A 15,094-nucleotide genomic window follows, 5' to 3' on the forward strand; every position below is an offset into this window, starting at 1 on the left:
AATAAAATGGAAGAATTACGAATCAACAGAACTTATGTAATTTTCAAAATCCAGTACCTAGCTCTACCGCCCGTAAATTCATCCTTTCGTTCAATATCCGGGATATTAAAAGAAAATGTCCCTTACCGGCACTGCATAATTATTTCAAATTCGCCGCAGTTTGGTTCTTGTAACGATCATGTAACGTACCGGTGCCTGTATGCCGTTATTGTAATGTATGGCTGCGGAAAAAGTTCATTCAGATTGTGGGGTGCTTCTGGCCCCGATCCAAATTTAGTCGCAAGTGACTTATGGCAATCGACAATGGCTTTTCTGGCGTCATTTCTCTTTTCGCCCGTGTTTCAGGGCCACCGCGACGAGAGTTTGAAAAATAACCTAATAAACCGTCGCTCCCGACAATATTATTTAAAAAAAAAAATACTTATAAGTTAGACACTCACGTACTTATTTTCGGGAAATCCTTTAATATCCTGTATTGTCCACAGAAAGCATTTTTCTAATGATGTTTATAGGAATTCTTGAAGTATAATTATAATACCAACACTACTTTGTGTAAATATGCACGAGATATCGCCGCAAGTGACACTAAAACTGACTCGAGTGTGCTATGATTTAAAGTCTGTTCTGAATTATTTTTTCCAACTAGCTACCTACTGATTTGCGATTGTTCACGCTTGAGAAATTCGTGACTTTTAACAAAAATAAACAGCGTGGTAGTTGCAATAACTCCAAAATTATAGCATACCTACGACAAATCGCAAACAGTGACTAATGCTTTCTTAGAACTTAATCACAAAAAAACAACTTTTGAAAAATCGGTATTAAATTCATCCTCGTTACCAAATTAATGCTAATTTTGTTTGCTTTAAGTAGAATTGTTCATTACGACCACGACTAGGTATAATCATAGTCAAATAACAAGACAGAGATTTTGGTCACATTTTCGTGAATGACACTAATTGAAGGGCGAGTAATTTGTTCTTTATCGAATTACCTACGGACTAATGAGTATTAAGTCGACTGTTGCTGCATGTTATGGAATCGATTTTTATATTTATATAATTTCATTGATACAGAGCCAGTTTTGCATATTCTAACCTCCAACATAAAACAATAGAAACAGTTGACAGCCGTTGTTTCTGCAATCGATTCGACCGTAGGTACGTAACCCCATAAAAAGCCATTATTATAGTACTTGTGTACATTTCAACGAAAAAATCGTCATGTTTATAATCGAAAAATGCAAGAGGTCGCAGTAGAAAAAAACGCAATCGGCAGAAAAAATGTCAGATTACTATAATCGATTCCGTACAGCAAAGTTGTTTCTACTAAGACCGAAGGTGGTCCTGAAAAATGATACTATCACTTACCACGCTAATATAGAAGATGTTTCGACGATGCTTCACTCCAGACTTGCAGCAAACACCAAAACAATGTTAATTTTAACACAAAACATGAAATAAACTATTAATTTTACAGCACACACCACATAACATCAAGAAAGTCAAGAACCGACTTTATGGAACAACACAGTCACACACACACAGGCGCGTGCGCCACCGCCGATGATTCTTCGTCGTCCAGCCGCTAGAGGGGTGCAGCCGTAGTATCGAATTCTGCAGGAGGGCCACTTCACATTGATTTTTTAGGAAGTTAGAGGCGACTTCTACCGTCGAAATGGTCAATTTTAAATTCGTTCAAATTTCAAATAGATTGATTTGTGAGAAGAGGCGATGATTAAGGTAACAGTTTTATATTGTATCACTTTAATTTTATAAATTTTGTATAATATATATCCATAACACATTTTTTATATTTAAATAATAATAAATAACCATAAATACGTAATATCAATAATATAAATAGTAAATCAGTACAATAAAGAACAATCTACAAAAGTTTTAATTCATTATACCTAAAATACTATGAACTTGTAATAAATCAAAACTTTTGCTTACAAAATCAATACATATAAAACATATAGGCTAAAAATGTGAATTATTGCAATGAATTTTTGCCATAATAATACTTTAATAAATTGCGGGCTTAAAATATTACATCATTTACTGTAAAAATGTAGGCAACAATAAATATAATTAAAACATACAAATAATAAATAAAAACCCAATGAATTTAACTGTCATAACATTTACGGAAATTAGTTAAATAAAACATTCAAAATCGTGATGTTTTACTTAATAGTTTACAGTAAATCATTGAAAACAGCTAAAAAACCAGGTAAACCGACCACTTACCAAATACACTGTATAAATATATGCACGCAATTGACCCTTGCTTTTTTGTTAACCATCGACGACCATTTATAACAATTTATTCAATATAAAACGAATATCACAACAAAAAAACAACATCAAATGTTGCTATCACCGGAAAGGATCGAGAAAACGTTCAATATCCCGCTCGATCCCGTCCCTTTCCCTACAATATTAGTATAGCTATCAGCATACCAAAACCATTTTCTTAATACACGATGAAAGACAATACAAATATCTACGAAAATCATAAATCGCATCTCCGGTCCGTATTCAGTCATCAAAAAGGGCATTGTCGATTTTCTCACCGGTTCAAATCGGGTTTCCATCGGATTCAGGAGTCTACCAATTGTTCTCTCTGGGGCTCAACGTGGAGTTGGTGGAGGAGGAGCTTTTCCTTTCCGCACCCGGAGCCGCCGAGAATGGACTAGACCTCTTATTTAACTCTGGAAATCGAAACACATTCACAACGATAAAACCCCTCTGAAAGACTTATGACCAACACCATACCTGATATCGCCAGCAATATCTTCCTGCGAGCCCCGAAAGCGTTAATTCCGATTTCGATGAGATCCTGATCAGTCAAAGTCGAGAACGTTGTCAAATCGATTTCGTGAGTCGTGAAGACAGTTATGTACCGTTCCAGGCCCAGCGCGGACAGCATGCCGGGCAAGTCCGTCCAGCTGGAGGTGGTGACGCGGTTCAGGACGTGAGTCGAGGTGTGGTCGAGGATGTTGCTGGTACTCAAAGCCGCCGCTCCCGACGTGGAGGGAAGGTTGTACGAGTCGCCTTGCTTGGCCGTTGGGGTCTTCCATATGTCTTCGTCCTGGAAAAAAAACAAAACCGTTTGAAAAATATTGTACGAGAGGACTTTGCCAGTCCACGAATTAAAAAATTTAAAAACAAGTTGCAATTTCGAACGTCATCTGCAGGATTTTGTTTACTATTCTTTATTTTTGGCAAAATACCCGAATAAAGAAAGAACCAATAAGTAAACGTTGTACCTTCTTGCCCCTGTTCTTATCCGGGAGGCCACCAGCGGGGCTGGTGTGGCTGATCCCGTAGCCGGACCAAGAATTGTTCGGTACTCTGTAGATGCCAGGAGCCGGTCTGGTTTGCATGGCGCGGTATCCGGCCAGACGTTTATTTTCGAGTTCGAAAGGAGTCAGGCTGTTCCTGTCTTGCTTTTTGTCGACCGACGGTCCATGGTAGTTCCCCGGCAGGTTCATTTCGTTCAGTACTGCCGACAACTCAACTAGAAAAAGAATAGTCACGAAAGATTTAAAAAAATGCGATTAGATAAAGTGATAAAAGAACTGTTCTAACCCATTTTATCAGACGAAGGCGATTCTGTAAAGTTCCGATAGTAACTCGGGGATATAGAAGTCCTTGGGCTGGGCAGGGGGCTCGAGCCTAACGAGCTGTTGGTCGAAATGGAAGAATATGTTTCCCTGCTCTGTTCCAAAGAGGAATTCCCTGAAGAAAATTGGCCGTGAAGCGACTGATATCTGAAATATTCAAATAATAAGTACGGTTTCGCTTATATTCCTTTTTTTTCAGACAGCCTTAGGTTAGAGAAATGTAATGCTCTCAGTCTAAAATAAAAAAATTATGAGAGACTGCAGACTATCGTCAGTTGATTTTAAAAAAATATATACATCTCTACACCGTGTTCTGTTAATAATAACCAGAACATTTCTCCAACATTTTTTTGGAACACAGGACTTAGATTTTTTTTCTATGAATAATTGTCCTCCAGATGCATTTTTTCGACACGTTTTTTTCTGAAAATTTTTTAAATAAAAATTAGGACACTTCAAGCTGTTAGACGTCCAAGTTTTAATTGCCACTGTTGCGAGAAACAACTACTCCGAGGGCTATATGCCCCTACCGGCATTGAATTATACTTGCAACACCTAGTGCAACAGCTAGAGTTGTTCGTCAATTTAACCCACCAGGCACAGACTGGTTTCAGACTTATTAGTCCTCATCAGTGTGTCATAGGTGAGACAACCGACGAATGAACCAGCTGTTTTGCGTCGTATCGTCACGACAAGGAAATACATTGTATTTCAATGTATTTCAATATTATTCAATTATTCAATGTACAATGTATTCAATGTACAATACCTTGAAATCAAAAATGTCAATTATACGAAAAAGAAATGTTTCTTCATTGGTCTTTTTTGTTTTATTTCGACTGCCCAAAATCAAGTTTTGTTTTTCTTCAATTATTCCTGAAACACCCTGCATGAGCAGTAAATACTTCATGTTTGCAACAAGAAATGAAAATTAGGGAGGTTTTGAATATTTGTATTCGCATTTCCATGTGCGAAGTTTCACATCAAATTTGCAATTTGTACGTTTCATTGCATTTTTTTTTAATGAATACGAATATGCAAATGAACAAAAAAGGTTCATAGGAGATGAGGTTTCGTGTTCCAAGAAAATTTTATTTTCGCCAAAAATATCACTTCATTAAAAATAGAAAAGAACCAAATTTGTTCAACACTTTTTCTCGCATCCTGTATATGCTGAAAACTTAAATTTTAGCAAAAGTTTGTATCTTTATCATCGTTATTTCCCACTAAATCTATAAAAAAAAAAACAATGCAAAATCAGAGAAACCCTCGGAAAGAAATCGATTTTGAAATCAAAGCTCACTTTTAATGGTGCGTTAATATTGTTGGAAAATATATTTTCTACAATTATTGATTACATACCCGCTGCTCGCCATAGACTGCTGCATTACGTTGTACAAAAACTGAGGTTGCTGCATTATTCCTACGAATGGCGGAGCAGTCTGTCCGACACTCGCGGAAGGATATTGCCAAGTTGGGGAAATCAGGGGACTGAGCAGAGGGGACATGGGCGAAGGATTTGCGTTAGTAGGCGTTGGGAGAAGATCACTCGTTGGGAAATTTGAATGCAGGGGAGCGTTGTTCGGCAGATGGTAAGACGAAGGGATGTCGGCACACAGCGGTGGCTCCTCGAGGCCCAGGATAAGGTTTCTCGCTTTGTAGATGTTCACTGGAAGTGAGATAAGTCTGTGATATTAACATTGTCAATTATAACGTTAATTTTTGTATACAGGGTATCCCGAAATTAGGGGGTAATATTTCTACAGGATGTTCTATGTCGAAAAAGATTACTTCTTTATATAAACGTGGGTCAAAAAATTATTCCTAAGGAAGTTATAGCCACTTAAAGAGGCCAATCTGACGATGGTTTTTTCTAAATAACTCCGAAACCAGTTGAGATAAATTTATAAAATTTGGTAACTAACTTAACTCTTACGTACTCAGTCCGCTACTAAACCGAAATTTAAAAATTTTCATCACATCCAACACTGGGGGGAGGGGGGTAAAATTTACCATAACTTTTTTATGCCTGAAAAGAATTAAATTTTCAGTTTTTTAGTAAAAAAAGGTACTCTTGGTTCGTATTGGTAGAATGTTCCATTTTTGTGTAAAATCCGTTTAAAAATAATGTCACCGGAAATTGAAATTTTCAATGTTTTTTATTATCGCAGGTAACAAACATGCGTTTGGTGTCATTTGCATTGACAGTTCAGTTATTTACTGTTTGCGAATTGTTATCAGTCGAAAATGCAATATTTTACGAATGTACAGCTAGCAGATATTCATAATACCCATTTCCGGTCAGAGGAAGATCCACGGGCAATACAGCGCACAAATTTTCAAAACAGATTTGCGATAAATGTGTGGACAGGAATTTTAGGGGACCAGCTACTTGGACTAATTCAGTTTCCCGTTGCAGAAGAATACTTAAACTTTCTGCAAAATGATGTAAGAGAACTATTGGATGATGCACCGTTAAACATACGCTTAACATTACACTATCAACAAGATGGGACACCACGTCACTTTACCCATAATACCATAAATTGGTTAAACGATAATTTTTCTGGCAGGTGGATAAGTATAGGTGGTCCCACTCCATGGCCGCCTCGGTCTCTAGACCTAAATCCTCTAGATTACTTTCTATGGGGTAGGATGAAGGCTGTAGTTTATGTTACACAAATAAATTCTTTGGAAGAATTACAACAGAGGATTCGTTTATTCGGCTGCAAATCAAATCGCACAAAATAGCTGAAAAATGTATTCAGCAAAATGGAAATCTGTTTGAGCACTTGCTAAAATAAAAATAAAATAAAAATTACTACTGAGATAAAGATAAGTTTTATTAATAGTGCGGTATTCAATTACTTTTATTAGTTTATTGTATTTAATAATTTTATTTCAATTGTTTTTTTTTACTTTGTCAAATAATAATTTACTAAAAATAATAAATTTCTATAATAAAATAACAATTCGCAAAAAGTAGATAACTGAACTGTCAATGCAAATAACGTCAAACGCATTTTTGTTATTCAAAACCTGCGACGATAAGAAATATTGACAATTTCGATTCCCACATTAACACATGTAACATTATTTTTAAACGGATTTTACACAAAAATTTAACATTCTACCAATATGAACCAAGAGTACCTTTTCTTAATAAAAAACTATGAAATTTCATACTTTTCAGTCAAAATTTAAAAAGTCTGCGCATAAAAAAGTTATGCCAAATTTTACCCCCCTCCCCCCCAGTGTTGGATGTGATGAAAATTTTTAAATTTCGTTTTAGTACCAAACTGAGCATGTAAGAGTTAAGCTAGTTACCAAATTTTATAAATTTGTCTCAACTGGTTTCGGAGTTATTTAGAAAAAAACATCATCAGAGTGGTCCTATTAAGTGGCTATAACTTCCTTAGGAAGAACTTTTTGACCCACGTTTATATAAAGAAAATTTAATCTCTATAAATATTGCCCCCAATTTCGGGACACCCTGTATAAATCGTGTTCAAGATTCGATAGTACTGATCAGAAGAAAAATTAAGTTAAGTTCTAACGAACGTGTGATCTAAAACGCTTCTTAAGGGAGTTGTAGCCCTTTATAGAGTCGAGAAAAATAATAGATTCTGTCTATTTCTAAAAAATCTTGTTCATGACACCATAATTTTCAGATAATTTCTCTAAAAACCGCCTAGAAAAGTTATATCCCATACATGTGTCATTTCGGTGATCACATATAATCGTTCATGTTGAGAATAATATTCTGTTATAACACACTTGTAATGATATGGTTTCAAATTAATATAAAGCTTATTCAGATGTTCCTCAAGGTTCACACTTGGGACTGCTACTATTTCTTTATTTTATTAATGATTATTATACTTCGGTAAGGCCTACGCTTGAGTATAGTTCACAGCTTTGGCATACGAAGCAATTTATTCATACTAATAGTGTAGGGGAAATTTAAAAAATATACACTGTGTCCCGTTTTTCAGGTTAACACCTCTGGAAATGTGAGATGGCTGTGGACTTTCCGCAAGCCAATTTTTTTACAAATAATACGCTGAAGGAAGGTTATATTCTACTAATCCTTTTATTGATGTGACAAAAGCCTGGTCTACTACGATTTTTTAAAAGGGTCATTTTTCCAGAAACTAGTATTAGGCATTTTTTTATTAAAACGATATTATTACCAGGCTATTCAACACCCATCAAAATACCCATATACCAGATTTGAACAACAAATGTCTATTGAGTGTTTTTTATGTGGTGTCAAACTTCAAAAAATCAGACAACTGAGAATTATAATAAGCAGGTCAAAGATTGCCATGAAAGTGAAAACAAATACCAATCGGACAAAGAAAGAATACAGACACTATAAATTAAATACTTTTAATTATATTAATTAATTATAAAAATAATAACTTACAAAAACATTAATGAATTATAAATAATAAGATCTTAAACAAAAAAATTGAAAAACGTTAATCTAAATATAGTTTTAGTTTTCTCCACTCTTTCCAGTTGAACAATTGAACATTTTCCAATCCTCTTCCTAAATTTAAAAATATTTTACATAGCAGTTGTGGAATAATATCTGCACAAGCTTATCTTATGCAATTCATTAAGTCGTCCAAATTCCTTGGTCTGTTTTTATAAACTATTTATTTTATAAAACTGCAAAAGTAAAAATCCATAGTTCGAGCAAACTAGAATTTAATTTAGATTGTTTTGCAATTTTTCGTTTAACAACTTAGTATTTATAATTCATTACCTACATTTTTGTACGTTAATTATTAGTTTTACTATAGCCGCAACTAAAAGTGTTAAATTTATAGTGTCTGTATTCTTTCTTTGTCCGATTGGTACTTGTTTTCACTTTCATGGCAATCTTTGACCTGCTTATTATAATTTTTAGTTGTCTGATTTTTCGAAGTTTGGCACCCCATAAAAAAACACTTAATAGACATTTGTTATTCAAATTTGTTATATGGGTATTTTGATGGGTGTTGAATAGCTTGGTAATATTATCTTCTTGATAAAAAAATGCCTAATACCACTTTTTGGAAAAACGACACATTTAAAAAATCGTAGTAGGCCAGGCTTTTGTTATATTAATAAAATGATTACTAGAATATATTATTCAAGGTACTATTTGTAAAAAAATTGGCTTGCGGAAAGTCCACAGCCTTCTCACATTTCCAGAGGTGTTAACCTGAAAAACGGGGCACACTGTATATTAATAAAACTATCACCTCCCCAAGTTGGGTATACCATTTTTTTGACACCCTGTATTTAACAAATGGGTTTCGAAATTCCACGAATAACAAACAATAACTGGTTAACTATATTACTTACTGGCATGACGCTCAATCCCCTTGATGACGCACGCCTTGGTGTTCTGCTTCGTTTTCTGCCTGATATTTATAACCAAATCGCAAGACGATTGAATTTCTGCGATTTGCTCGGGCCGCGTCCTCAGGGCCATCGAATCTTCCGGGAGATCGAAGATAATGATCAACGGCAGGCTCCCCATCAGCAGCTGCCTGGCTTTGTACACGCTGTGGATATTTCCCGTTATAGTGACATTGCTCTTCTTCAAATTCGGAATGTTCGGATCCTGAGCGTCGGGGAACATTATCTGGCAACTGGTATACTGCATTACGGCCTTCAGATTGGAGTGGTTCTTCCCCAGGACTATCTGGTGGTGGTGTGGTGAGATCTCCATGGACATCTGAACGGGGATCTGGCTCTAAACATTAAAACCGTTCAGTCGAGACGTGGAGACGTTCCTTTTACTTACCGCTAAACTGTCGCATATGTACTCTATCAATAGAAGCGTGGCGTGTTTGACTTGATCGACTTCCCATTCCACACCTTTGACCAGCACGAGGGTGGCATGCAATTTGGGCCTCGTCTTGAACATTACCTGCACCTTGTACTGCTCTTGGATCTTGATGACGTAAGGGCAAGTAGCGTCGACGTTTTGAGACATTATCGGCAGCTCAAAACCAAATATCAGCGGGATCAGCTCCTAGTATTAATCTTGATCTTTCAGTATTTTGTCAGAAGACTCGAATTTTATGTAACTTACCCTGACGCGACTTCTAGCACACTCCACGCCTTCGATATCGCCCGATATGGAGACCTGGTTGCTCTTCTCGGTGGGATTGGAACGGTTGGAGTCGGGGAAGTGGACGTGACACTGCGTTTCCTCCATGACGCGTTTTATACTCAAACCGCCTTTTCCAATGATGTGGGAGTGGTCCGTATAGCTCACGTCCATTTTCATCGTCACACGATTGCACTGGAAAACGAGTCGTTAAATTCGAAATCGTCTTTGGAAGTGTGGCGTCTTACCCTGGTGTCTAGAATTGTCATGATTCTCTCCTTGGCAGCTTGGACGTCGTCTGGCCTGCCTGCAATTCGCACATGGGGGTCTGAAACGCAAATATATTACTTAAAAAAAATTATGTACCTGATATGAGGTTGAAATTCCTGAAAACGTTTTTTGAATGTACTCAAAAGGTTTAAAGATAAACAAATTAAAATTATTTAATTTATTCAAAGTTTATACCAATCTGGAAAACGTACAAGACGAATAAGTAACAGGTAAGTGAAAAACAGTGTATATTATCGAGAGAAAATGGCATTCAATAAATGTACCTTTCTTAGATTTTGCTCCTATCTTCAATTTATTCGGCCAGGTGATATACGTATCTGTATCTTCCATAATCTTAGCAAAAAACACGTCTGCTGGAATAAGAGCGTCATTGTCACCTGAAAATTAAGAAAAAATGCTCCTAAGTTGTTATCAGAAGTAAATAAATAAAATATCGCCTTACACACTAACAAAAAAAAGTTTTAAATTGGAAAAGAAAAGATAAATAAACTGAAAATTATGTTTCATTCCTCACCGGTAAGCATCTGCTCCAACTTCTTCCTGTCGACCCTGAAGCGGTCCTGATACAAGTCCGAAACGTCCTTTAGTCCTAGTTTGGTGACGAAATCCCTCAGTTCCTCCCTAGAGTCCCAGTTGGAGTTCCACCCCGATGTAGTAGTGCCGCTCTCGGATACTTCAGATAGCGTGTCCGAATTTTTGTTCATATCCACAACACGCGGCGGTAAAAAATTACAGGACATCTTACAGTTAAATTAAAAACGACACAAACGGCTGACAAACTGTATACAATTGTAAATAGATGAGTTTAGTATAACAAAATGGCTATAGTCACCTTAGTTTTAAAAGTTTTTCGCGTTTTCAGGATCTGTAAACCTAGTAGTGACTCTTTGAAATTTTAACACGGCCAAAAGAGTTCAAAAGCCGTGCGCTGCGCGCATAGGAAACTGAGAATTTCTTACAAAGGAGTAGTTTTTGCCTCACTATCAGTACCTTTTTTATTTAAAATATTTGTAGAAAAAAATGATGGACATATTTCCTATAAAATGTTATCATTATATTGCCTGAAGTTACTGATCTAAAAATTAAAACAAATTTTTGTCCTACAAAACATTCGTAAGTATACATATATAAAATTATGAAAAAGTTAAATAACTATTTTTACTTTAAAATTTATGAACTGAGCCCCTTTTAAGCCGGCAACCAACTTAACACTGTGTTATATTATTGGTTGTATGTATAAGGGGGAGGAGATGACAGATTATTTTAGAAAATTCAACTAACACGCTCTAGTATTGTGCATATTATACAAATACAGGGTACTCAAAAATATTAGAGAGGTTTGTATTCATAAATAGAATATTATATGTTTAAACATTGGCAACAGAAATGTCACTCAACATGGTAGAATATATCATTTTCATATTATTTATAGTCTATGCATTAATTATAAATACAGTACTGTGTTTGAGAATAATAGGCACATTAGGAAAACTTTGTTAACTATAAAATTTGTAGCCAGCTGGCCAAGGTGGAGGCCATAAAAGTGAAGAAGAAGTAGAGACAAAAAACTGTCAAAAACATTGACAACGTCATTATGTGTTTTGACTGATTGTTGTTAAACATTGTGGAGTTTTTTTAAAATGGGGGATATGTTAAAAGAATTACGCGAAAAATCACGTAAAAGAAAGTTGCTATTAGCCCAAACGGTTGGTTACATAAATATTGTTGACAAATAGGTACATAACCTTAAACATGATTTTTAGTTGGGAGTTTCTGGAGCGGAGGAATTAAGACAGGTGTTGGGTACTGCAGAAGGCTCCGTTAAGAAGCTAGTTAATAAAGAATCAGCCAATAGTCAAGAAAATGATAAATATGATTATAAAAAGGACACTCCAGATGAACTCGTTTATAGAGACTCGTCAATGTTTTTGAAGGTGAATTTCAGTAATATAAGAATTATCTTACTGATTTAACAGTAAATATACTAATAGAACAAGAAATAGCTACATTTTAGATACGAATATATTTATTTTAGGGTACACAATCCTCAAATCCACACAACGACTACTGCCAACATTTTGTAGACACAGGCCAAAGGCCTCAGAATTTTATTCGTGACGTGGGTCTCGCAGACCGTTTCGAGGAGTACCCCAAGCTTCGCGAACTGATAAAACTCAAAGACGAACTTATAGAACAGACAGCCACCCCGCCGATGTATTTAAAATGTGATCTAGCAACGTACGATCTCAAAAACATCAACAGTAAATTCGACGTCATCCTAATCGAACCTCCCTTGGAGGAGTATCAGAGGACTATGGGGGCGACCAACATGCAGTTCTGGTCGTGGGACCATATTATGAACTTAGATGTGGGCGAAGTGGCTGCGCAGAGGAGTTTCGTGTTTTTGTGGTGTGGAAGCTCGGAGGGTTTGGACATGGGAAGGGTGTGTTTGAGAAAATGGGGCTTTAGAAGGTACGGAATGAGTGTAGGGTGTATTGCGGCATTACTATAAGTGGTGTAACGTAACCGGTAACGCACAATTTGAATAGGAATTTTTAAAATGAAATTGGATAGATTAATAGAAAGATTTTCGAATAACACAGCTTTTATTAAAAATTATCAAAATATAGTGAGGAATAAAAAACTAACAGGGAAAAATCAATTTTCAACTCCCATTTAGCAGATTTTTAATTTTAATTAGATAAATCGTCAGCCGAAGTTCTACATCAAATATATTTAAAGAAAATATTATTATTTTTTTTATTTTGATACAAAAACAAAGTATTACTGGACATTTCTTCATAAAAGTTTTATTTTATTACTTTAACCACTCGAATTCAAACCTTAAATTCGATCAATTAACGATGGAACACCCTGTACGAGATCACAAAATTTGTAAGAAAGTTACCTTTCTTTATTTAGGTGCGAAGATATATGTTGGATAAGGACCAACATAAAAAACCCAGGCCATTCGAAGAACCTCGATCCGAGGGCCGTATTCCAAAGAACGAAAGAACATTGCCTAATGGGTATTAAAGGTACAGTTCGACGGTCAACCGACGGGGATTTTATCCACGCGAACGTGGACATAGATCTCATAATTTCCGAAGAGAACGAGTATGGGAGTTTGGAAAAACCCGTTGAAATATTTCACATTATAGAACATTTTTGTTTAGGTATGTACACACATCTCTACCATGAATCGTTTCACTCCAACTTTTTTTTTTCAGGGCGGAGACGGTTGCACGTATTTGGTAGAGACAGTACGATACGACCTGGGTGGCTGACGATAGGTCCCGAACTGACAAATTCCAATTTCAACGCTGATTTATACGCAAGCTATTTTGGCAACAATACGATCACCACGGGTTGCACAGAGAGGATAGAGGCTCTCAGGCCGAAGAGTCCCCCACCGAAGGGTAAGGGCAACGCGGGTGGGAGGGGAAGAAACAACTTTCAGAGGGGAAGGGGACGGGGACGGTGAGAAACGTTTGTTTGCATTCGCCTCGTACGATTCTCTTTTTATAAACAATTATTTATTGTTTTATCCATAGTGAGGTTTAAGTCATTTGTAATAAAAGTATATTTACAATTTTAATTCTTGTTTTGCTTTGTGAAACTTAAGAAATGAGTATAACTCTAAAAAAAACTTTATGAATCTTGAATGAAGATCTCTGGCTGCTCCAAAATTGAATATTTTCTCCAAGTACATGTAACGAAATACTAAAATTTAATAGGCAATGTGGGTGAGATATAACCTACAAAGTGCATGCAGTTAAAAAGTTTTAGTTTCAGAAAATAAAGAAAGAAGCGGTTTTTTATATGCCCCGAACATCGTCGATAGTCCACAGCAAATTATCGAAATCCATTTTGACAAGAACAGGACGTAAAAAAATATCAAAATATTAGTCACCATGTCACCAAACATAAAACTGACAGTTGAAATAGATGTTAGTACAAACTGAGTAGGTCACTCTGCCTGTAGGTATAAAGTAGTACTGTTCCAGGGGCTTGATTTTTGAAAACAGGAGAACTGATTCTCCAGAGAAAAAATTCACCGGACAAATTTCTCTTAAAAACATAAATACTTATTTTTGAACGTTGAAGGAATCCAATTCTCTAGAGAATTTAATTTATGCCGTATGTCGAGGATATATTTGCAACTGACCAATCAGCGGGCAGAGTTTTCTTCAATATTTCAGTGCCATTATTGGCGACCCTGATGTTTAGTCACTTGATTTGATTTTGAAGTTTGTTTTGTAAATGTCATTATATTCGTCAGGGAGACTAGACATCTCCATGATATGCGTAGTAATTTAATATAACTTCAATTTGAATAGAACTATATTTGAAAACACAAAAAAATTAATATTATTATAATTATGATGAAGCGTTCATTCACGTCGAAAGCGCAAAAAAGAAATTAATATGCTTAGAAACAACGAAGAACTTTTTAAAATGAAAGTTTTCTTCTACTTTTACTCACAAAAAGGCCCAAGAACAGTGGTCAGATATTGCTGAAACTTTAAATGGTTTAATTAATTGTCGCGGAAGGTTTACAATTTCTGCAGCTTGCAAATTATTCATTATATTTAGATTTAATAATAAATTATTTGGATCCATTACAAATTTCAAATTTCAAATGATTACGCACCTTCGAACAGCGAATGAATGAAGTGACAATTTGCGCATGAGCATGAGATGACATTCGGATTCAAACTATTCGGAGAAAACGCCAATTCCCCCGACAAAACCCGGTGGAATTATTTCTCTTGATATCTAGAGAAAATATTCCACAAGAAAATTTCAAAAATCACATTATCTGTGTGTCAAGAGAAAATGACGTAATTTTCTCGAATGAACTAATTCTCCTGTTTTCAAAAATCAAGCCCCTGATAGACTACACAACAGCTGATGCAAAATACAGTTCATTAATTTCCCTGGCAGGTTGCCAATTACTCTACAAAAATTTTTAGTGCGTTTTACTGATACAATTACAGAACGTACCCCTAATGTGAAAACCTGTTTTGTGGTAAAAACTGTTTTTTTTAATGTAG

The 15,094-nt window shown here is 35.8% G+C and overlaps 2 protein-coding genes across 2 annotated transcripts; one reads left to right on the top strand and one right to left on the bottom strand.

Moving 5' to 3' along the window:
* Positions 1-2,330: 2,330 nt before the first annotated feature.
* On the bottom strand, positions 2,331-10,382 carry LOC108904001 (protein bicaudal C). Its single transcript, XM_018706367.1, has 10 exons — positions 10,301-10,382; positions 9,995-10,074; positions 9,729-9,941; positions 9,438-9,668; positions 8,993-9,386; positions 4,997-5,303; positions 3,614-3,781; positions 3,278-3,449; positions 2,784-3,099; positions 2,331-2,719 (listed from the first exon to the last, which is right to left on the bottom strand). The coding sequence occupies exons 1-10, from the start codon at positions 10,365-10,367 to the stop codon at positions 2,616-2,618; spliced, it is 2,052 nt and encodes a 683-aa protein (XP_018561883.1). The 5' UTR covers positions 10,368-10,382; the 3' UTR covers positions 2,331-2,615.
* Positions 10,383-11,617: 1,235 nt separating this feature from the next.
* Positions 11,618-13,626, top strand: LOC108903991 (methyltransferase-like protein 14 homolog). The gene is made up of 5 exons (XM_018706358.1): positions 11,618-11,743; positions 11,801-11,971; positions 12,073-12,509; positions 12,960-13,213; positions 13,268-13,626. Exons 1-5 carry the CDS (start codon positions 11,678-11,680, stop codon positions 13,519-13,521), a joined length of 1,182 nt encoding a protein of 393 aa, XP_018561874.1. The 5' UTR covers positions 11,618-11,677; the 3' UTR covers positions 13,522-13,626.
* Positions 13,627-15,094: the final 1,468 nt, after the last annotated feature.

This window comes from Anoplophora glabripennis, unplaced genomic scaffold, assembly GCF_000390285.2.
Source record: "Anoplophora glabripennis isolate ALB-LARVAE unplaced genomic scaffold, Agla_2.0 scaffold237, whole genome shotgun sequence".
NCBI classification, from domain to species: Eukaryota; Metazoa; Arthropoda; class Insecta; order Coleoptera; family Cerambycidae; genus Anoplophora; species Anoplophora glabripennis.

Excerpts from the sequence above, each read along its gene's own strand:
- LOC108904001 (XM_018706367.1), bottom strand. The coding sequence starts at position 10,367 with ATGGAAGATACAGATACGTATATCACCTGGCCGAATAAATTGAAGATA. Across the intron at positions 9,942-9,994 it reads TGACAATTCTAGACACCAGG|TGCAATCGTGTGACGATGAA; the intron begins GTAAGACGCCAC and ends CTCGTTTTCCAG. Across the intron at positions 9,669-9,728 it reads GTGCTAGAAGTCGCGTCAGG|GAGCTGATCCCGCTGATATT; the intron begins GTAAGTTACATA and ends GATTAATACTAG.
- LOC108903991 (XM_018706358.1), top strand. The coding sequence starts at position 11,678 with ATGGGGGATATGTTAAAAGAATTACGCGAAAAATCACGTAAAAGAAAG. Across the intron at positions 11,744-11,800 it reads AGTTGCTATTAGCCCAAACG|TTGGGAGTTTCTGGAGCGGA; the intron begins GTTGGTTACATA and ends CATGATTTTTAG. Across the intron at positions 11,972-12,072 it reads ACTCGTCAATGTTTTTGAAG|GGTACACAATCCTCAAATCC; the intron begins GTGAATTTCAGT and ends TATTTATTTTAG.